Raw genomic sequence first — 23,379 nt, 5'->3', positions numbered from 1 at the left:
TCTTAGATCTGATAGACCTTTAGTATGGAACATGCTTCAAATCAAAGAGCTTTGTGTCAAGAGGTGTGTTAAATATAAAATGTATTAAATAATGCATGTGCTTTAACTGTTAAAACTTTATGCAAATTTTTGAAAAGAAATTATCTAGTTTGTTATTAAAATCATCAAATGATCCTATAAGAATCAATCTTCATAGCTCATTTGGAAGCAAGTCTTTTTTTATTTTTTTAAATCCATTTGGAAGCTAGTCTGCCTCTAAATATATAAGTCTTTACACCTCACGTGTGAGGCCAGCCAAATAAGCTACTCTAGTGGCTCTGACACAAAATATATGGGAATTAGATTTTCCACCCCATCATTTAGAATTGCCACCCCATTTAAAAGTCGGGAAAAACCAAAATTGCCCCTCTGTGTTTTACTCCAGAGGTTGAACATTCGGATTCAACCGCATATTCAACTTTCGGATTGTGTTAATATTAGAACAGAACAATCAATTCAGATTCACTTTCGGTTATGAACAAAACATCAACACTCGGAGCTCTCAAGACGCGCGACCCATAAGCGACCAAAAGCGACCCAAAAGCGACCAAAAGCGACCAAGAATCACCACCAAAAGCGACCAAGAATCGCGACACTGAGGTAATTCGATTACCTTTTGAGATTAGGGTTCCTTCGAACTATTTTCAATTTTAGGTATTTCAACCGTTGATGTTTCATGAAATACGGTGAATTATGAGTTGATGTTGGGATTCCCGTTGATGTTTCATGAAATTAGGGTATGAGTTTGATGAATTCAGGGTTTTGGGGTTTTTGGGGTTCTGAGGTGCGAATTTGGTATGTTTGTACTCTGATTGAAGATTTGGAATTGTTCAGGTCTTCAAGATTCGGAATGGCCTTGAATTGTTAATCTGCACACTTTGCTTTTGCCAGAGTTAGTTTTCTAATTATGTTCAACAAGTTGTTTCTGCTTGCTTGTTCCTAGTAGTGATTATGTGCCTTTGTATCCTGTTAGCACACTATTATGTTCAACAAGTTGTTTCTGCTTGCTTGTTCTTAGTTTTCTAATTATGTTCAACAAGTTGTTTCTAATTATGTTCAACATGTTATGCTCTTTAGTTCTCTGTCATGAATGATCTGTAGCAAGTTGTCCAGATTTCTAGGAGAAAAGGAAAACAAGTTCTTAATTCATTTGTATGAGCTTTTAATTCATCTGTAGCAACATGTTATGCTCTTTTATCTGTGTATGAGATTTAATTATTTTACAACTTCTAAACACAATTCTGTAAAGGAGAAAAAAGGACTAATTCATGTGAGATATCCTGGTAATTCATGTGAAAACAAGTTCTTATTCACTGATTCAGAGATATCAATGTGTGTGTGTGTGTGTGTCCTATTGAAAGTAGTTCACTGATTCACTGAACTCAAGGATGAGCTTTTCTGCATTGTTTTCCTTCTATTGAAAGTAAGTACTTATTTTGTAGATGGAATTTGCTGATAATTTTGATGATATGTTGTTGCTAGTGTGTGTTTGATGTTTTTGTAGTTCTTTGAATTTGGATTAATTATACGTTTCATTGTTTCACAAAGTTACATTGCATATTCATGAGTCGGTCTCTCAGATTTTGTCACCATTTGGCTTTTTATTCATTTGATTTGTCAATGTGTATGCCTGATATGTTGTCCATTGATGATATGCTGCTGCTGCACACTTTGTTTCATGCTTTTTATTCTTTACCCTTGCTCATTGATTATTAATCTGTTATGCTTAGTTAGTTAGTAGTTTTACTATTCTATTTCAACTATGTTTTCCAAACCATGCTCATTTGACACAATGGTTTACATATTACTGATTTTCCTTATTTCTCTTGATAGATTATGGCGAGGACAAAGAAGCTCAAGAGGGTATCGTCTCAAGAGCTGGCCGATCGTCATGCCTATCTCCACGCTTCTCATAGGCGAGGTGATCATGATAAGGATGTGTCGAGTGCTCGGAAGGCAGCTCGGAAGGGGGCTCGGAAGGCGACCATTGAGGTTCCTGCTCAATTGACGCCTGATGTTCCTGCTCAGTCGACGCCTGATGTTCCTGCTTGTTCCGTGCTAGAACATAGAGAGGGAAGGTAGTACCCGAAGTGTGAGGAAAGTGATGTGAATGCTTAGAGAGAGAAAGTCCAACCGCTTAGAGAGAGAAAATATAACTGAATTTCAATGCTATTATTGCTCAAATGAGCTAAGAGTCCCTTACAATTGGTATTTCCCTCCTATTTATAGAGGTGGAGTTGGGCTTTGGCGCCCTTAGTCTGTCTAAATTGGCAAGTTGGGCCTAGCGAAGGGAGGCCCAAGGCCATGACGCATCCCACGCCCAAGGTCGGGTCTCCTGGGCGAGGGACCCTGGGGTCTCGCCCAGTCCACAAGACACCGAGCTCGAAGCATGAGAGCTAAGTGTGTCTTTAAGCAAGAAATAAGGCGAGAGCCCTAAGGATGCCGACTAAAACATAAAAACTTAAAATCTAGAAGTGAAAAACGATGGCCAACATGGCCTGATAAATAAAGCCTTTTGCAATCGACACTTTGGACCTTCAGATGCGCCTTCTTCTTCCGGGCGACCCCAGTCCACAAGCAGGCTTATGGCGGCGGCTTTTAGTCCGCCCGCCTCAGCATAGTTATGCACGTGCCTTGAATCGTGACACTCTGTCGCGTGTTGTGTCCATCCCACGCGTCGAGCCTTGAAGTGATGCCAGGGTCAGTGAATCCACAGAATCTCAACCGCTACATTTGACATGTCCCTTCCAGTCACGTCACAACTTTGACAATTTGAATTTTAACAAATCGGCAGCAATCGTTCCAGTTTTCATTTAATGCGTCTTTCTCACTCCCCAAAATTTCGCAACTGCAATCATGTCATTTCCTGATGTCATGGGACACAAACTCTCTTTTTTCTCCACATCTCTCGGTAACCGTCCACAACTTCTTCCTACACGCTCCCTTCTGCACGTCACTCCCCGCTTATAACAGCATTATCTCACTAACCCCTTTCGTTCCTTTACGATTACGAACCTCTGCTTCTTCACCCTTACGCGAACTTGTCCAGTGTCAAAATTACCTTTATTCCTTGCAATCCCTCTGTAATGACTCCAAAGAGCCAGACTAAAAGTTCCAAACGTAATGTCGTCGCTGCCACCCCTCTCCGGTGCGTTCCTCCTGTTCTCTCGCCCCCTCCAGGAGGCGTTCCTCTTGAAGAAAAAGACGTCATTGCCTTCCGAACGAGGACTTGGAAATCTTTAAGTGCTCCCGCCGGGACAATGCCTAACCAACGGTCAAGTTTGGAAAAAGAATCGTCCATTTGGGAGATTTCCACAGAATCCGGCGGATTTTGTCATGAGAAACCTCTTGACAAGCTTCTGTATGTCAGTGCCTGCTCACCCCTTGAACGCCCTTGGCTTCGTCCCAAAGACGACTTCGTGGGTGCAACTCACTTCTTTTACGTGTATGGGTATATGTTCACAAATTTGAAGATTAAATTTCCTTTTTCCCCTTTTATCTGCTCCGTTCTTCACAATATCAATGTGGCTCCTAGTCCACTTCATCCCAACAGTTGGACCTTCCTCCAGTGTTTCGAAATTCTCTGCGACACGATTCACCAGGAACCTGAACCTTCGACCTTCTTTTATTTCTATCGCGTATCTGTCCAACCCTCCCCGCAGCGTAGCTGGGTTTCCCTGGAAGCTAGGCCTGGTCGTCAGCACTTCAACCCTATCTGGCCTAGCATCACCGCTCGATTTCCTTTCTACTGGACTCAGGGCGCGCGCCAAATAATTGACCCGTCTGAGGACTCCCTCACTCCTAAACACAAGGCTGTCATCGACTTTCTGGCCCGTCTCGCCGTTTCAGACTGCTCTCGCGTGATTGGTAAATCTTCCTCTTCTACCCCTCTCGTTCTTTCTATTTTCTACCAGCTTACCTGTTCTTTTTTTTTTAGGACAAACTCACCGTGCCGATGAGGAGCTTCTGGCGGCCTTTGAGAAGAAAAATAACGTCTCCTTTCCACCTCGAATAAATTTGAAAGGAGACAAGGCGTCTCTGTTGAGAATCCAGGCGAGCGGAAAACGACCCCTTGGCGAGGAGGATCCTCGCCCTTCCCCGAAAAGGTTGAATTCCAGCGAGCCTTCAGGGACGATTCCAGCCCAACACGGTCTTGTCGACGACTCACTTTTCCGTCCAACAGTTATCTCGTTGCCGCTTGGTCCAAACCTGACGTCTTCCGCCAACGCCCCTCCTCCACCTGCTCATACTTCCACCCCCTCCTCAGGGTCTGTGAGTCGGGGATTCCCGTATTCTTTAACTTTGACATCAGCCCAAATGGCGCGAATGGATGAAGTTGTTAAGCAGCGTGGTTTGGATAATGTCTCTGAAGGGGCTGTGGCGGGAGTGCTCCACGCGTTCCACTACTATAGACGCTCCGCCCAGGATGCTGACGAATTACGATCCGAAGTGGCGCGCCTCCGCGCTCTCAATTCTCAACTTGCTTAGGATCGCGAAGTGCTCGCCCCTCAACTGATCGCCAAGGAAAACTCCTCTTCCAATGAGCTAGCCGAGCAGTCCGCTCGTGCTGAAGTTAGCTTAGAGTTTCGAGATAGGAGGATTTCTGAATTGGAGAAAACTCTTGCAGAGCTGCGGCAGGAGGCGCTGCTAGAATCGAGCGCGAAAGCAGACCAAATAGATTTGACGGAGGCCGACGTTGAAAACCTTCGATCTGACCTGGCGAAGAAAGATGATCTTCTATCCTCAGCGGAGACTCAAGGCCATCTTGACGCGAAGGCCTTAGAAGAAAGATTGATGCCAGAGGCTGCTGTTGCTGCCGTTTCTGAACGCGGCCGAGGCTTCTTCCTCGCCAAAGCCCAAGTCAAACATCTCCATCCTCTGATTGATCTCAGCTAGATGGGGGCATTTAAGAGGGTTACACCCACAGGATTGGTCAGGCCCGACGATCCTTCAGGCTTTGTCGCTGAGCGTTTCCTGACGGAAGAACACGTAGAGCCAACTCAAAATGTTAGGAGTCCTTAGATTATCTTTGTTATCTTTGTACCAAGGGTCTCCTTTTTTTTTCTTCTTTTTAATGAGAACCCCAAGTTTTTACTGCTTTTGCTATGAGTCTTAATTGTACGCCTCCTGCCGGGAGATAAACTATGCGGGACGTTCCTCTTAGGGAATTTCAAACGTCTGCCCAAGTGCTTCTTTTCCACATTCCAACGGTTTACTGTTGACCACCAGCCACGAACGCTCAAGCCTTTATTGCAAGTCGCTCCTTTTCTATGAAAAACTCCGCGAGAAACTGCTCCAGCAATAACTTTCGGAGACTGAACCGGGCTTATAAATAAGAACCAAAAGGCAACAAACTTCACATCTCATCTGCTTTCTAAAACTTCAAGGAAATGGCATCCTACATTGCCTGTTTGGAAGAGCTCAGAAAGAAAGCTTTTGATAAAGATCTCTTCATCAACGTTAGGCATCCGGAGGATCCCAACGTTTACGACCTGACCAACAAGCTGCTGGGAATGGATTTGAGTCCAAAGATGGACGCTATCCTCAGAAATTTCCTCTGCTTCGTGGAAGAGATTCAAGAGCTCTGTCGGCGGGAGCTGGATCTGCTGGAGGAGATAGGAGCAGTGAAAACAGCTCTGGAGACGGTGGAAGAAGGTCTTGAGAAGCAAGAGCTGAGCCGAAGACTCTGCAACCTAGAGTACAGGCAATATCGTTTGGAGCATGAGAGGACAGAGCAACGCAAAGAATGTAGGAAAATGAGAAGAGATCCTCCTTTTTGAATGTATAAAGTCAAATATTTGAATAAAAGTTTTGTTTCCTGAATTGTTTTGACGTGCATCATTATGAATCATACGAGCAAACAAATAACCGAGTTAGTAAATCGTCACGACACAAACAGATAAATGAAGGAATAAATGAATAATTAAATGAGCGAAGGATAGTTAAGCGGGCGAGGCGGATGGCCCGCTACTTATCTTCGCCTTTCGTTGATCGCCGCTTAGCACGTGTTTTCAGTGCTAGTCTCCCAGTTTTGCGTGAGTAATTTTCAAGAGTGTGCTACGTATAACTAGGACTTTCGCTCGGTATTTTACTGAGGCTTTTGTTCGCACCAATATTTCTCGTAAGAGCAGGTGCAGCCCCTCCAGCCTTATTAGGTGGGGACTTACAGTTGCTCGGGGCCCAATTGCCATATGAGTTTACCCGAGACTTTTGGCCTAGTTAAAAAATGCTTCCCGCGTTTCAGGAAGACTCGACTCGCCCAAATTTCGGGGAGGTTCTTTGGATAAGGAGCTTTATTCGCGCACGCCGCCAACAGGGGGCGATGGGAAGCTCATCCGCACATGTCGCTTGCAGGGGCTACGGTCAGCGCCGGAATTTCCGGAGCGATCCCCAGACATCAAGGTCGTGTTGGGATCGCCACCTTCAGGGCATTTTTCCCACCAGGTTGCCGTCTCAGTTCGAGAGTTAGGAGTATTGCTAAGAATATCCTTTTGTATTTGATTTGTTTAAATTTTTACATCGAGGGATGCCTCGTTAAAAAACTCCCGTGTCGGAGAAAAAAAGTGCATCTTTATTTTGGTCCTTGCTTTTTTGTCTCCTTTTCAATCAGAGTATTACTCCCAGCATCCTGTCTTCCTCGCCTTCTTTGCCTTCTCTGCCGTGGCGAGGGATCTGCCCCTGTCCTACCTCGCGATTGGCGGGCCGAGCTGACTTCGTTGGTCTTCTGCCCCCATCCCTTTGTTGCTCGCCCTCCCTCTTGTTACCCCTTCCTTCTGCTCTTTTCTTTCCTTCATTCCCGGTCTGACGATGAGTTTCTCCCTTTCCTGCCTTCCGAGGGGGCAAAGCAAATGCAGGCGGCTCCCCACAAACAGTTCCTCTTTTCCCCCAATTGAAGAGGTCAACATTATCCTCTACTCGTTCACTCAAGCGTTGTTCTTGTTCCTTGGCGAGTCTGGGCTCGATTGCTAGTATTTCTCTACTGGTAGCGTTCATGTCCCAGTTCTCGTCATACCACTCATTATCTTTTTGAGCGTAGAGCTTGCCTTCCCCTATCCTACGGGATTCTTTGCCCTGATTCCTCCCCTTTCTTTCGTCGCTGTCGCTTTGGCTCTGTGCTCCCAAACGCTCTTGTTCACCTTCACCGCCTTCAAACGTCCCAATCTCGTGGCACTTGTGCCCGTCGCCAGCTCCTTTTCTGCCATACAGGTTAAGGCAATGGCTATGGCACTTCCTCGCCCCCTTTTGTTCTACTGCCAGTTTTCCTATCCTTCCGCAAAGTAGGGGATACCTTACCGCAAGGTGGGCCGTAGATATGACTGTATGGAGGCGATTTAAGGTACCTCGCCCTATGATGACGTTATAAGCTGCCTCGACTTGTAGGACCAGATATTTTATCCTCAAGAGCTTGACGTCCTCGCCCACACCGAAAACTGTATCCAACTCTACGTAGCCACGTACCTGAACTTGCTTCCCGGAGAAACCTACCAAACTTCCCGTGTATGGCTTTAAAACCTTGTCTGTCAGCCCCATCTGCCTGAATGCGTCCTCATAGATTATATCCGACGAGCTGTCCTGGTCTAAAATCACCCTCTGTACATTGAAACCTTTTATTCTTACCATTACTACTAACGGATCGTTCGTATGGGCCTTGACTCCCTTGAAATCCGCGGTCGACACCACTATGTCTGGATGTGGGCACCCAAATGGTCATGGATACACCTGTACCGATGTTGTCGCCCCCACTGTTTCCCGGCCCGCCGCCGATACGTCATTGCAAACTTCGAAACCTCCAGCGATTGTGTTCGTTGCTTCAACCGTTCCTCCGCCCTCGCCGCTATCAGCTTCTTCAAATTCCTTCCACTTCGCCTCTTGCGGCCGTTTCGCCCTGATCAGCTGCCTGATTCGACCCTTCAGCATGAAACAGTCGGTGGTGTTATGGCCCTCTAAGTTGGGGTACTCACACCACCTCAGCGGATTCCTCGCCTCGCTTCTGGGGTCCTTTCTGCGCTCGCCGACTCTGTTCATGTTCTCAATTTCCGCCTCGAGAAGTAATTTTGCTAACTCCTTGTTTGAGCATCCCTACGACCTCATTCGCTAACTTACCTTTGCTTCTCGGCGAGGGCACCAGTGCTTTCTATCCCTCATTTTCGGGCGGAGTAGTTGTCCTTTATTCTTCTTTATGAACCGGCCAGCTTCCCCAAACCTCTGCTCGCGACTTGCTTTCTTGTCTTGTATCATTTTCCTTGCCAGTGACACCTTTGCCGCTCGCTCGCCCTTCCTCTCGTGCGCTTCAATTTCCTCTTTTAAGATGTAGTACTGCGCTCGGGCGCGGACTTCCACCATTGAGCATGCCAGCTCCCTACTCAGCTCGCAATAAAATTCTCCCCGGGACAGACCGCCTTTGAAAGCGCACACGCACACGCGTGGCTGCAATTCCTCGAACCTCGCGGATATGGCACTGTATCGTTTCACATATTGTTTCAAGGTTTCACGTTCCTCCTGCCGAATATCAAAAAGATCCTCGATCGTTCTCACAGAGAAATGGTCAAGGAATTTTGATGAGAAATCGCGGAACTTAGTTATGGATCCTCGAGGCATATTCGTGAACCATTCCTTTGTCGCGCCTCGAAACGTTGATGGAAGCATCCTGCATTTCACAGCGTCGGAAACCGCGTACTTCGCCATATTCGCATCAAAACGAGACAGATGATCCTTTGGACTGGTTTGTCCGTCGTACGCCTCCAACACGAGGTTCGTCATGCCGTCCGGTACAGTCACCTCTCGTACTGCCGCCGAGAAAGGCTTGGTTCCGGTCGTAGCCGCAGCTTCCTCCTCCTCTTGATTCCACTACCGGAGGTGATAGTACCTCAACTGCTCCTGTAAACACTCATTTTGCATCTTCAAGTCGTCACTTAGCGCTCGACGTGCTTCTGCACAGCGATTTCTATCGCTCCTTGCGGTGCGCGGGGAAGAGACGTCGTTGGCGAGGCGTCTTCATCAAACTTCGCTAATGAAAACGAAAACTCCGCCAAAAACCTTCGAATTACAGAGAATCTCTTAGAGGATCAAACTTTTCGAAATCAAATCGCAATAACCCGAGAACCAAGTCCGGATGAGGAAAATCGTACAGAAAAGCAAGCTTCACTCCACTGAATCACAATCCACATAGTCTGGGAATAAATCTTTTGATCCCCACAGACGGCGCCAAATGTTCCGTGCTAGAACATAGAGAGGGAAGGTGGTACCCAAAGTGTGAGGAAAGTGATGTGAATGCTTAGAGAGTGAAACTCTAACCGCTTAGAGAGAGAAAATATAACTGAATTTCAATGCTATTATTTCTCAAATGAGCTAAGAGTCCCTTACAATTGGTATTTCCCTCCTATTTATAGAGGTGGAGTTGGGCTTTGGCGCTCTTAGTCTGTCTAAATGGGTCAATTGGGCCTCGGGAAGGGAGGCCCAAGGCCATGACGCGTCCCACGCCCAAGGTCGGGTCTCCTGGGCGAGGGACCCTGGGGTGTCGCCCTGTCCACTGCTGTATCGATGCCTGAAGTTCCTGCTCTGGCGACGCTTGAGGTTCCTGCTCAGGCGACTCCTGAGGTTCCTGCGAAGCCTGCTCAGCCGACACCTCAGCCTATTCCTGAGGTTCCTGCTCAGGCGACTTCTGAGGTGCCTTCTCCTGAGGTTCCTGTGCAGCCTACTCAACCGACTCCTCAGCCTATTCCTGAGGTTCCTGCTCAGCCGCTCCCCGAGGTTCCTGACCACGATACTGCTGAGCCTTCCACCTCTCGACCTGATCGTGCTGCAGTCGAGGAGCCATTGGAGTCGGAGTCTAAGCCTGAGCTTGAGGGTTCGCTGTAGAGGTAGAGGATCTGAGGAGGCCGCCGCTCCAGAGAGATCCACCATTTCCTGGTGGGCCGGTTGAGTTGTCACTTCTGCGGCATTACCCAGATCACATAGCGTCGTGGATGTGGCATGCCCTACTAGGCACCACTGACCATCGTTATGTGGACCGAGGTCATTTGAGGCTTGCCACTGCTGGTACGAAGCTCGGATTGATGACGTGCGTGGGGGACGAATACAGGGAGGTCCGTTTGATTGTGGAAAGGAGCGGACTGTATCCTCTGGCCAGGTGCAGCTATGCAGAGACGGACCTAGAGCTTATATCGGCCCTTGTGGAGAGGTGGCATGAGGAGACTAGTAGTTTCCACATGCCATTCAGGGAGATGAATGTCACCCTCGACGACGTCTCCGCTCTTCTTCACATCCCGTTTGGTGGGAGATTTTACACTCCAGGAGTGGCCTCGAGATATGATGTGGCAGAGACCTGCGCTTTGCTGTTGGGGGGGAGGCAGATTTGTACCTGGCTGAGTTTAATGACAAGAGGGGTCCGACTATGAGGTTCAGCTTCTTGCGGGACCTTTACCCGACAGCTGTTACGGGTTTGTTTCATTCATTATCTAAACTTTTTCCAACTATTATTTATGTTTACTTAATGAAAACTGGTTATTACATTGTAATGTAGAGGGGCGGTACGAGCATGCAGCCAGGATGTACCTAATGCATCTTGTTGGCGCGACCTTGTTCGCCGACAAGAGTGGGGGGCACTCATTCTCCGCCCGTTGGATCGGCATGCTACAGAATCTTGAGGGGGTGTCCGAGTTCGTGTGGGGCGCCATGGCCCTTGCCACGTTGTACGACCAGCTTGGACAGTCCTCGCGCAGAGGGGTCAAACAGATGGACGGTTACACGTCCCTGTTGTTGGCCTGGATCTTCGAGCACTTCCCAGATAGGCTTGTTCGCGATATGCGAACCCGGCTTACACAGAGGACCAACCCAGAGCTTGTAGGTGGACGGAGTCACGGACGAGGGCATGCTAGGCTGGCCGAGAGGCGAGTACTACTTGATGAGTTGACAACAGACGACGTCATTTGGACTCCATACGAGGCTCACAGGGAATGGCGACAGCGGGATGAGAGGGCTTTGTTCTCAGGCTACATTCGGTGTCCCTATCCCCCTGATGTGCGACCTCATCTTCCGGAGCGGGTCATGCCACAGTTTGGGTATATACAGATGATCCCGCGCCACCCTAGTGAGATGGATAGATCTCCCGTAGCTGAGGTTGTTGATGTGGCATTCACAGACTATGTGCAGTACTTGTTCCCTGAGGGCGTACCTGCTATAGAGGAGGGAGAGTCAGTGGGGGGTTACATGGATTGGTACGTGATGACCCGAGGTTTATTCTATGTTTATCGAGTCCTTCTTGTTTCTATCTTTTCCTTTTTGAGTCATTTATTGAGTTTTAAGTCAAGTTGAGTCCATTTTTATTTCATAATTGCATCTACATTAGTTTAGGTGTTTTTAATCAATTTATTTAGTCTTTATATTAGTTTTGTTAGAGAGTAATTCCTATGGTCAGTTTTGAGCTGAAGTCCTTTGAGTTCATGAGTGTTGATTGCACATTGGGGGTTTTATTTGCTGAATTGAAGGAAAGGATGGTGAATTATCATGATTAATGACATGTTCCAATGAGTTACATTGTTGTTTTGATGGTTTCTTGAGATTCTTTTCAGGTTTGATAGGTTTTTGATGGCTAATGATGATGGTTGAAAGCTAAGTTAAGAGCCATGATGATAGGAGAAGTGGGAGTTACAAAATTGAAGAAAAATCAGATGAGCCACGCATGTGCGCCATGTATCCCATGCACATGCGTGGAGCTCCTGTTAGAAAAACCTGATGCCCACGCATGTGCGCCGTCTGATCCACGCACATGCGTGGTGGCAAAATCTGATGCTGCGAACTGTGCGATTTTGAGCGTTTTGTCCACGCATGTGCGTGGAGGAGGCCACGCACATGCGTGGATTACCGCTGGAAACTCTATAAATAGGGATTTTGTTATTTCTTTTAGGTATCTTGTAACTTTTTGAACAAAACTTAGAGGTTTAGGTTCTTGGAGCTTGTGGGAGGCTTCTTGGCCCTCTTCTTTCAGGTTTTTATTCCTTTAGTTTGCATTATGAATTCCCTAGCCATGCTTGGCTAGTTTCTCTTTGTACTTTGGGTGAGGTGAACCTTAGTTCTGATTATGGTTTAAACTTCTTATTTTCTTATATGAATAAAGCTTCTTTTCCATGTACCTTTTCTCTGAATCAATATTCACTTGAGTGCACACAAGTGTTTTGCTTTCTTCTTGCACAACGGAAGTTGGTGAGGATTAAGGGACTTGGGATTAGATTGATTTGTTTGCTATCACTTAGGAATAAGGGTAGAAACTTATTGTGTTGGCCTGAACTTATAAACTTCATTCTTCAATTGAATTGACTAGGCACTAAGGCATTAGGTTTGGCAAATGAAATTGAATGATTTACTTGATTAAGGAATTAACAAGTAGAGGTAGAGGCTATAACATCATGGATAAGGATTCTGAACTTCATATAAGAATTTGATTTGAGAACCATAATTGGACTAAGTGGAGCTTTGTCCAGGGTACTTCTTTATCTGAATTATAATTCTTGCTCTTCATCACAAGTGTGTTAAACACAACAAATCCTCAAACTTATATTGCTTTCTTTTTCACATTCTTAACACAAAACTCTTAGAAGCAATTGATGAACAACTATCCTTGTGGTTCAACAATCTTTTGTATTACTTCGATCAATCCGTACACTTGCGGAATTGCTATCAAGTTTTTGGCGCTGTTGCCGGGGATAGTTTTATTTTGTTGATTGATTCTTGACTTTTATTGTTTGGAAATTTTATTACCATTGCTTCATTGAATCGGTGCTACTAACCTGTGTGTGAAAGTGATTTTTACAAGGTTCAATGGATGCTTTTGATTTGAGTGGATTCCATGGATATGACCCACATCATTACTATGACCAAGGATGGGAAGGACAACCCGATATCTTTTGGGAATGTGATGATAATTTCAATCCATGGGATCTACCAAGTCATCAATATTATGGAGATTTTGAACATCAACCATTTGATCAAGAACAACCTCATCAATATCATGGGAGTGGAAAGAAGAGCTTAGAAGAGATGGTGGCTGATTTGGTACTTACCAATCAAAGTTTCATGAATGAAACCAGGGCCAGCTTAAGGAATCAAGAAGCCTCCATCAAGAATTTGGAGACTCAGTTGGAACATATAGCCAAAACCATAGCTGAAGGGATACCAGAATATTTCTGCCCTCAAGCTTTGGAGGAGGGAGAGCAATCACATATTATCCATGAAAGTGACATTGTGGATGAGCCACGGAGTGAAGAATCCTCAAAAGGAGACTTCACCAATGTTCTTGAGACAGAAAGTGAAAATACAATGGGTGAACAAATGAAAAATGTGATTGAATGTGATGATGTTCATGATTTATCCATAGAGGATTTTGTCTTTGGAGACAAAATGCAGAAAGATGAGGAGGAAACTCCAAATCTTAGCATCAATCTCAAGGACATGTGGATCAATGGAAAGCATGGCAATGAACAAACAAGAGGATGGAATCTTCACAACACACCATGGAAGCAAATTAGTGAGAATTTTCTTAAACCCTCTACTCTTAATTTGATTTATGTTGCCATGATATATGGAAATGCAGGTAATATGATGATGCAGTTGTGTCAAAATTTGCATGATCTAAAGGATCTAATGCAATTTGCTATAAACCCCGACTAGAACTTTGAGTCCGGGGAAGTCTATCAAAGACTTAAAAGTTGAGCTTCTTGGGAGACAACCAGAGTCTTGGTTTGCTTTTTATTTAATTTGAGTTTGCTTTAATTTAGTGTTTTCTATTAAAAAAAAAACATTTTCTTTTTCTTTTTAGGTAGTTAGTGCATCGAGGCTTTTGCATGTTTTTTTTTTCTATCTTCTTTTTACGTTTGAGTCGGTATGAATATCCTTGGGTTTCTTGCTGTTATGCTAAACTTGCTTAAGTGGTTTCACCCTTGATTTAGCTGCTTCTTATTGATAGTTGATGATACTTCCATGTTTTTATCTTGTGGTCTTTGTACATGCTATTGTGATTGGAATGTGAGGTAGCTTGATCTTACTTGCTTCAGTTCATAAGAAAGGGTGTTTCACTTCAACACCCCATTGTTTTTGTTGAGTGCTGAGAGTCTCAATGTTTATTCCTAACATGCTTATACATGCTTAGCTCTGCTTTGAAATGCATATTGGTTGTTGCACAATACTTGTTCTTTGAAGAGACTTGGTAGTAGTTCTTTGTTGGCCTCAGACTTTGGATTGTTATCATATTCCCTTAGTTGCCCAAGTTGAGCCTTAAGAATAAATATTTTTCTTTGTCCCTGAATTATGGTGAATTGAGATTTGGTGAGTGATTTGTGGTTGTTATTGAGCACGGAAAATATCAAAAGGACTTCATTCCTAAAAGTAAAAAAAAAAAAAAAGAGCATGCTTAATTGTCAAAAGAAAGGCAAGTGCCTTGACAATTGAAAAAGAGAAATGAAAAAAGTTGAAAAGAAAAAAGAAGAAGGAAGGAGTCACAAAGTCTTAAAAATTCTGCTCAGGTCTTGTTGAATAGAAGAATCACTCACCCCAAAATCTGTTTTGAGCCCTTGTGTTCCCTTTTTCTTGGCATCCCTACCTACACTTTACCTTAGCCAAAGTTATAACCTTTCTAAGTCTCTCTTGTTCTTGTTATTGTTGCAACTAACTTTGAATTGATTGATTATCAGGGCTGAAGTATTGTGTTTGATGTTAGAGCACCCAAAATGTGAGGAGAGTGCTTGATATGTCAGGAAGTTGATGAGCTCTTGCTTGGAAGTCTTGCTTACTCTTGCTGACCTCTCATCTTTAGTTGTGTGCATTTGACATTTCTTTTGTTTTGTGAAGTATCTTGTTTTGAAAATCTTAAGCAACTGAAGAAGGGGTGATTTATTCTGTGCTTGAGGACAAGCTACCTTGAGTTTACGCTTGAGGACAAGCTGCCGTTGAGTATAGTGGTGTGATGACCCGAGGTTTATTCTATGTTTATCGAGTCCTTCTTGTTTCTATCTTTTCCTTTTTGAGTCATTTATTGAGTTTTAAGTCAAGTTGAGTCCATTTTTATTTCATAATTGCATCTGCATTAGTTTAGGTGTTTTTAATCAATTTATTTAGTCTTTATATTAGTTTTGTTAGAGAGTAATTCCTATGGTCAGTTTTGAGCTGAAGTCCTTTGAGTTCATGAGTGTTGATTGCACATTGGGGGTTTTATTTGCTGAATTGAAGGAAAGGATGGTGAATTATCATGATTAATGACATGTTCCAATGAGTTAAATTGTTGTTTTGATGGTTTCTTGAGATTCTTTTCAGGTTTGATAGGTTTTTGATGGCTAATGATGATGGTTGAAAGCTAAGTTAAGAGCCATGATGATAGGAGAAGTGGGAGTTACAAAATTGAAGAAAAACCAGATGAGCCACCCATGTGCGCCATGTATCCCACGCACATGCGTGGAGCTCCTGTTAGAAAAACCTGATGCCCACGCATGTGCGCCGTCGGATCCACGCACATGCGTGGTGGCAAAATCTGATGTTGCGAACTGTGCGATTTTGAGCGTGGATTACCGCTGGAAACTCTATAAATAGGGATTTTGTTATTTCTTTTAGGTATCTTGTAACGTTTTGAACAAAACTTAGAGGTTTAGGTTCTTGGAGCTTGTGGGAGGCTTCTTGGCCCTCTTCTTTCAGGTTTTTATTCCTTTAGTTTGCATTATGAATTCCCTAGCCATGCTTGGCTAGTTTCTCTTTGTACTTTGGGTGAGGTGAACCTTAGTTCTGATTATGGTTTAAACTTCTTATTTTCTTATATGAATAAAGCTTCTTTTCCATGTATCTTTTCTCTGAATCAATATTCACTTGAGTGCACACAAGTGTTTTGCTTTCTTCTTGCACAACGGAAGTTGGTGAGGATTAAGGGACTTGGGATTAGATTGATTTGTTTGCTATCACTTAGGAATAAGGGTAGAAACTTATTGTGTTGGCCTGAACTTATAAACTTCATTCTTCAATTGAATTGACTAGGCACTAAGGCATTAGGTTTGGCAAATGAAATTGAATGATTTACTTGACTAAGGAATTAACAAGTAGAGGTAGAGGCTATAACATCATGGATAAGGATTCTGAACTTCATATAAGAATTTGATTTGAGAACCATAATTGGACTAAGTGGAGCTTTGTCCAGGGTACTTCTTTATCTGAATTATAATTCTTGCTCTTCATCACAAGTGTGTTAAACACAACAAACCCTCAAACTTATATTGCTTTCTTTTTCACATTCTGAACACAAAACTCTTAGAAGCAATTGATGAACAACTATCCTTGTGGTTCGACAATCTTTTGTATTACTTCGATCAATCCGTACACTTGCGGAATTGCTATCAGTACGGCAGAGTGTCTCATTGTTTCATCATACCGGATGAGAGGAGGATTGATCTCAGTGCCGTGGTAAATTTTAATTCTATTTTTTTTATGCACTTGTGGTTTTCTGTATGTGATTTACTAACATCGTTTTTTGATTTACTTTCAGGCTGCTTTGCGTAGGGGTTTAGAAGTCCTTGACCTGTCACTTGAGGTGGATGATGCTTTGCCTCCAGGCACACAGGCCCGCGCTCTAACTGAGAGAGCACTCCGCATCTTCCAGGACTTGGCTGGGACACAGGGCATTGCTTACGCTGTTGAGAGAGGAGGTGTGGGAGCAGGAGGCCGAGCAGGTGGTGGAGCAGGAGTTAGGGAGGGAGGCAGGGCAGGAGCTAGGGGAGGCCGTAGGGGTAGGGGAGGTCGTCGGGGTAGGGGACAGTAGGGGACATTAGTTGTATGAGCTTTTTATTGACATTAGTATTTACTATTACTTTATTAGGGGACTCTGTATTTTGCACTACTATTTCGCACTACTATTTCATAATTTGTGAGTGTTATGTTCATTGTTATTAGTTTTATGTTCACTTTAACTATTTCGTAATTTGCTTTTTCACTTTTATAATCAACCCTAATAATTGTAAAATCTATTACTTTTATACTTATCAACCCTTGTAATGGAAGAAAAACTAAATTATTTTTAACTGCATATTGATCTTTAAGACATGATCCGTAACTTCATCATTCAGATTCATATGGATCTTCAAGTTTCGAACCCCTCTGACGGATTCTACCACCTTTTTCAGCACCATTACTCCATAACTTCACCTACCTCACCACCATTATGGCCTCCTAGGAAACTCCTCAACCACCAAACACCCCCCCCCCCATTACATCTCACTTCTGATCACTGATAAAGGGCTTTTTCCTTGTTATTTGTACTGCTTTGGAACCAAACTCTTATGATTCAAACGTAGTAAAGTAGATACGGGTTTATCGTCCTCAGAGATTATGTGAAAATTAGTTCCATCAGTTAAACATTGATCTGAGCGGATAAGAAGATGTTTGATAAATTGTTTTTGTGATTTTCAATATAAGGAAAGCGGTAATAGAAGGTTTACAGAGATAACAAAGAAGAACACGTATTCAGAAATGCATTCACCTTATCCTCTGATTGCTTTGAACACAAACATTTATGTAGAGGTTCATTTCACTTACGATGTCGAGAGCTATCAACCTAACTATCTCTAGCCTAGGTAAATCTATCAGTTGGAATTCCTAGACGTAATCCCTTACCATCTAGAAAACCAAAGGGAACATTAAAACTCAAATTCTCTATCATAGACATTCCCAATAACAAATTTAGCCTAAGACATGGTACACTAGGCTTGCGAATCTCCGTTGTCACCCCGAAAACTCTGTTAGAACTCAAAACCCCACCTGTCACGTGGAAGCCCACTATTGTTCCTACCTAAGACCATCTCACCATAAGACAACTATTTCATTGAGTGGTTTCTCTCTTGAACCGGACCCGCAATTATCTCCCGATCTCATGCTAGTCCATAGAAATCTAACATAGATAAATGATACTTGAAGTGTAGAAAGCAAAACTTTAACACACGGCGTGACCTAAGACATAGACATTCTACTTTCATTGATCTAAGCATACACCAACTCATATCAACCTCTCGATCTATTTATAAATTAGTGAAGCTCTTTTGATTATCAATTGATTGGTTAGAAGCATGAAGTACAAAGAGAAACACCATACATGAAATATTTCCATTTACATCAATAATTGAGTTTACAACAATCAAAGAACTAAGCTATAACATTCTAGATACAAAAATAGAAAAGAACATATACAAGAGATAAGAAAGGAAGAGATGAAACCCAAAGAACGGAGACGAATCCACGGCGACGGAAACTTTCTCAAGCTTTCCATAGCCTCCAAATGGTTCTCACCATGCTCCAAAGCTCAACTCCATCAACTCCTAGCCCAGGGACCCTTCCTCCATGAAGCCCAGTCTCCTCGAATGTTTTAGGGAGGAGAAATGGTGAAGAATGGAAGAGATCCCGAGAAAAATCGTGTTCTGGCCTTTTATATGGGTCCAAGGCGGTTTGTCTCGCTAAAGCGAGCCTCAGATTCGCTTAAGCAAGCATAAGTTTCGCTTAAGCGAGGGTTCACTCTCCTTCTATGCCACTGAATGGTTTGCTTAAGCGAGAAAGAATTTGGCTTAAGCGAGATTGTCTTCCAGAATTGATACCCTCTACCATATAATTTCGCTTAAGGGAGTAAACATTTGGCTTAAGTGAAATTCTTCATTTCTTGGCCTTTTGACATCTTGTGGCATAGATCTTCATAGATTTTCACCTATCATTGAAAACAAAAGATTAAATGTGAAAAATTTAATATTTACTCTATTTCTATACTAAAATTAAGTATTTACTAAATCAACTACTTATGGGGATAAAATAATCAACAATGCAAGCATATATGTCAAATAAGTGCTTAAAATGATATTTAAAACACATAAAATTGGCACTTATCAATCACCCTCACTCCCTCTCAACCCTCTTCTTCATCCTTCACCTCTCCTCTTTTCTTACTACCTCTCAACCCCCCACCACCATCATTGCACCACCACCAACAACCTTCATCAACCAGCACCAACTTCCATTTTGCTCTTGATATGTATCATTTCATCCATATTCATATACATATATACGTTTGTTTAAATTTTCTACACCATGTTATGTTTAAATTTCTCACCATTTTTTGCCACCACCATCACTGCATGCTTTCTGCCTCGATATAAATCCGAATGTTGAACATTCAGATTAATATGAAGGTTATATGTACGGAGGGATCCGAATGTTAATTATACGGACTGTTAACCAGTGGCAGATTGGTTTATGCAGGCAGAATGACGAGCACATTCATCTATGACGAAGGAATGCTGCTTCTACAACAAGGTAATGATGAAAATGAAGGAATGCTGCTTCAACAACAAGATAATGTTCCACCAATAAGTGTGGATACCACACATTTATGGTCGACCGATCAGGTATTCATTACATAGACCATAATGACATTATTGTTTAGGAGACCCATTGTTTAGTGATGCTTGAATTGATTATTAATTTTAAAGTGATATGTTATCCTTGAACAGATATTTGATACTGTTGATGACCTTAAACAATGGGTTAAGAAGGTTGGGAAGAACAATGGATATGCGATTGTGACTGGAAGGTCTGATTATACAAAAGAAGGTGGAAATATGTATATTGTTATGCGGTGCTCGAAGCATGGTGTGTACATCCCGTACAAGGACCCTAAGTCCTTCAAGTACAAATCCACCAGATCACAAAAATGTAGTTGTCCTTTTAAACTTAAAGGACGGCCTACGGAGGGTGATAGAAATTGGTGGCTGAAAGTGTTGGACGGGGAACACAACCATGAACCAGCTAGATCATTGGTTGGCCATTCCTACGCTGGTCGACTAGCAGAAGAAGAGAAGGTTCAAGTCGACAGCATGAATAATAATTGGGTTCCACCGAGACACATGTTGGCCACTTTGAAGGAAAATAATCCAAGTAACTTGTCTACAATCACTCAAGTTTATAGTCGCATCAAAAAGGTTAAAGAATTAGACCGCGGGCCACTTACAGAGATGCAATATTTGTTGAAGAAGTTGGCAGAAGCCAACTATGTTCACTTCGAAAGACATGAAGAAGATTCGGGTGTCATTATGGAACTTTTCTGGGCTTATCCTAATGCTATTAAACTCTTCAACACATTCCCTCATGTGGTAATCATGGATTGCACATACAAGACAAACAAATTCCAAATTCCCTTGCTTGAAATGGTTGGCCTCACTTCTACTGGTCTGACTTATGAAGGTATGAAAAACGGTAGAAAGGGGGGGGGTTTGAATAACGTTTTCAAGATAAAGCTTCCACCTTAAAGATTTTAACAAATCTTTCGAGAACTTAAGTGCTAAAGATAAGAGATAGAAAAGCACACAAGGATTTTATCCTGGTTCACTTGATAAATCACTCAAGCTACTCCAGTCCACTCGTTAAGGTGATTTCTTCCTTCTTAGAATGAAGGCAATCCACTAATCAGGTAAGAGTTACAACTGCACTTGAAACCTACAAGTGACTAACAATTACACTGACTTAGCTCACACTAAGATTCACTCTCTTAGTCTTCTCTAGGATTCGATCAACCTTGATCTCCTAAAGGAACTAAACAAACTGTTTATCAAAGAATTGTTTACAAGAGATTTGCTTCTAAAAAGCTAATAGTAAACTCAATGAATTTCAGATATAAGAAAGCTTAGAAGAATTTGAATTTGTCTTGCGCGTATGTGAATGCTTCTAGCCGCTTCTTTCAGTCTTCAGCCTCTTTATATACTCCAAGGATTAGGGTTGAGCGTTGCATGGGAAATGCTACCGTTGGAGGGCAGTTCTGGAAAATCCAGCTTCTGCTGTGTCTGAGACTGTTAGGTAGGTCGTCAGGAAGGTACAGTTGCTTTTGTACTTGGATAGCGACTTGACCTTTAAACCTAGGAGACTTCTGATCAGGAGAAAGCTTCATGTTGGAACTTGGGAAGCCGGTTGATCAGAGTCAGAGGGAAAGCCCAGATCCTCTGACCATTGTTTCTTCTGATTCTGAACTCAGAGGGAAGTACATGGTCTTCAGAGTATCTTGCTTCTGGACATCAGAATTTCACTAATCAGCTTCTGGATCTTCAGAGTCTTCTACACCATTAGAATATCTGAGCCTTCAGTGTTTCTTGGTTATCAGACTTTCTGGATCTTCAGAACTTCTAGTGACTGAGTCCACATCAGAGTTTGTATAACTTCAGAACTTCTGAAGCTTTTCCACTGTTCATACTGAACATGGTGAATGCGAAAGCGTTGCTTGGGTCGCTCTTCATACACAGTGCTTCTGATTTGTGTGAGATTGAGTTGAGGTCAGAGCCTGTAAATAGCACACTCAGGAAAAACACGTTAGAGTACCACAATTGTTCATATCAAAAGGTTAACTTGTAATCATCAAAACATAGAGTTGTACTACTAGATCAAAACTTGATCTTACAATCTCCCCCTTTTTGATGATGACAAAACTAAGATTTTTGATGAACAATTCTTAAACATTAAACTGAATTCACTCAGAGTTTAGAGATATAGAATAGAACTTATCCTGATGTGAATAGTTTATCTTGCTCATTCTGAATTCAAGTCACTGCTTGATTCTGAGCTTAGCTCCCCCTGAATCTAATACTTGATGAAAACATTAGTAAAGTCTAGATTCTGAGCTAAATGATATAAGAGTTCAGAGTGAAAAACTTATGACATAGATGAAAATAGAGTAATCAGAGCGCATAAGTAATCAGAGTCACGGACAAGGTATCAGAGTCTTGGGTATCAGAGTCAAATTAGAATCACTTCAGAGGAAGTGAAATGTATTCCTTGTATTTGCCCAGTGACACATCTATGGTCATAAAGGTGGAACTCTTAAATTCTCCAAAAGAAAAATAAATCACACTAACACATCTTACACATCAAAAACTGGGTTTACTCCCCCTTTTTGTCATAAGCAAAAAGCTTGGGGTGTGAAAAACTTAGCTTGAAGTACAAGGTACTCCCCCTTAGAGAAGGTCTAAGTTTAAAGAAAATTAAAACGATGCATGAATCAGAGTTAGGCGAAATAAATAGAAGAGTTAATGCAAGAGAAGAACGTTTACCACCGGCCAAGGGAGTAAAGAGGAGGGTCAGTTACCAAGAACTTAACCTCGAGAAACTGTAGGAGCATTAACTTTTAGAGAGAAAGTGAAGCCTATATAAAGCGTTGGAGAGAGGGGTAAGCTTCACAACATCATACCAGAGAAAAATGGCATCATACATGATCGCATTAGAGGAGCTGAGAAAGAGAGCCTTTGAGGAGGACTTGTTTCTCAACATTAGGCATCCAGAGGGTACAACAACCATCTCAGAGCTAACACGGACACTGTTGGAGGAGGACCTGCGTCCAGAGTTGAAGAGAGACTTGAGGGAATTTCTTGCCTTCGTGGAGGAGGTGCAAGAACTCAGCCAGCTTGAACTAAAGCTGCTGGAAGAAAAAGAGATCTTGGAAAAGAAGCTCAAGACTGCAGAAGAGATTCTGGAGAGGGATGAGCTAAAAGGCAGGCTCAACAACATCCAGTATGCACTGGAGCGTCTGGAGAAGGAGAGGTCAGAGCAGCGCCAGGAGTGCAGAAGAATGAGGAGGGATCCTCCATTCTAGGATTTTAGGAAAAAGAAAAAAATGTATGATGTAAAAGCGGTTATGATGAATAATAAAAAAAAAATTTGCAAACATAATGTCAGATATATATATATATATATATATATATGCATAGATAATCACAAACGAGCAAAGTAAAGATTAACAAGAAAGAGCCAGAGGTTAACGAAATAAAACACAGGTAAAGAAAAAGAAATCAAAACGAAGAGATCCTAAAGCTAGGGTTTATCAGATCGACGCAGAAGTTCCATCATCATTTGCTTCATTTCAATCAGCAGAGACTCATGAGTGTCAAGACGTTGTTCCACAATGTCGAGTCTGGACGAGTTTGGCTGTGTAGAACTAGAAGGAACATTCTGAGCAGCGTGAGGAGCTGGAGTGGAAGCAGAAGCAGCAGGAGTAAAAACTACGGGTGCAAGTGCTTGGCATCTAAGAGCTTCAGCCTCAGCTTCCAGTCGTTCTGTCTCTAATCTGGCTTGTTCAGCTTGAGCTGCTGCTTAACGTGCAGCTTCTTCTGCTTGTTCTTTCTTTCTTTTGGCTTCTTCAATAGCTTCAAGTAGCTTATGTCTCTGTTCTTGTTCATGAAGAGCCACCCTTCTAGCAAACCTTTGCTTTGCAGCCTCGATCCTCTGACTTCCCTCTGCATTCAGTAGCTGCATCATAACGGGAACTTGAGCCACTAGCCAAGTGCTCAGATTGTT

At 42.9% G+C, this 23,379-nt stretch overlaps 1 protein-coding gene across 1 annotated transcript; it reads left to right on the top strand.

Annotated features, from left to right (window-relative positions):
- Window positions 1-10,004: 10,004 nt before the first annotated feature.
- LOC130712870 (protein MAIN-LIKE 1-like) lies at window positions 10,005-11,552 on the top strand. The gene is made up of 3 exons (XM_057562684.1): window positions 10,005-10,311; window positions 10,562-11,255; window positions 11,456-11,552. The coding sequence occupies exons 1-3, from the start codon at window positions 10,005-10,007 to the stop codon at window positions 11,550-11,552; spliced, it is 1,098 nt and encodes a 365-aa protein (XP_057418667.1).
- The last annotated feature ends 11,827 nt before the right edge of the window (window positions 11,553-23,379 follow it).

The sequence above is a fragment of the Lotus japonicus genome, chromosome 4 (genome assembly GCF_012489685.1).
Source record: "Lotus japonicus ecotype B-129 chromosome 4, LjGifu_v1.2".
In the NCBI taxonomy this organism is placed as follows: Eukaryota; Viridiplantae; Streptophyta; class Magnoliopsida; order Fabales; family Fabaceae; genus Lotus; species Lotus japonicus.
This window is presented reverse-complemented; position numbering and strand designations above follow the sequence as displayed.

Bases quoted from the DNA above. Each gene is read 5' to 3' on its own strand.
- LOC130712870 (XM_057562684.1), top strand. From the start codon at position 10,005: ATGTGGCATGCCCTACTAGGCACCACTGACCATCGTTATGTGGACCGA. The intron at 10,312-10,561 runs GTGGGAGATTTT...ATTGTAATGTAG, and splicing joins TCTTCTTCACATCCCGTTTG to AGGGGCGGTACGAGCATGCA. The intron at 11,256-11,455 runs GTACGTGATGAC...TCCTATGGTCAG, and splicing joins GTGGGGGGTTACATGGATTG to TTTTGAGCTGAAGTCCTTTG.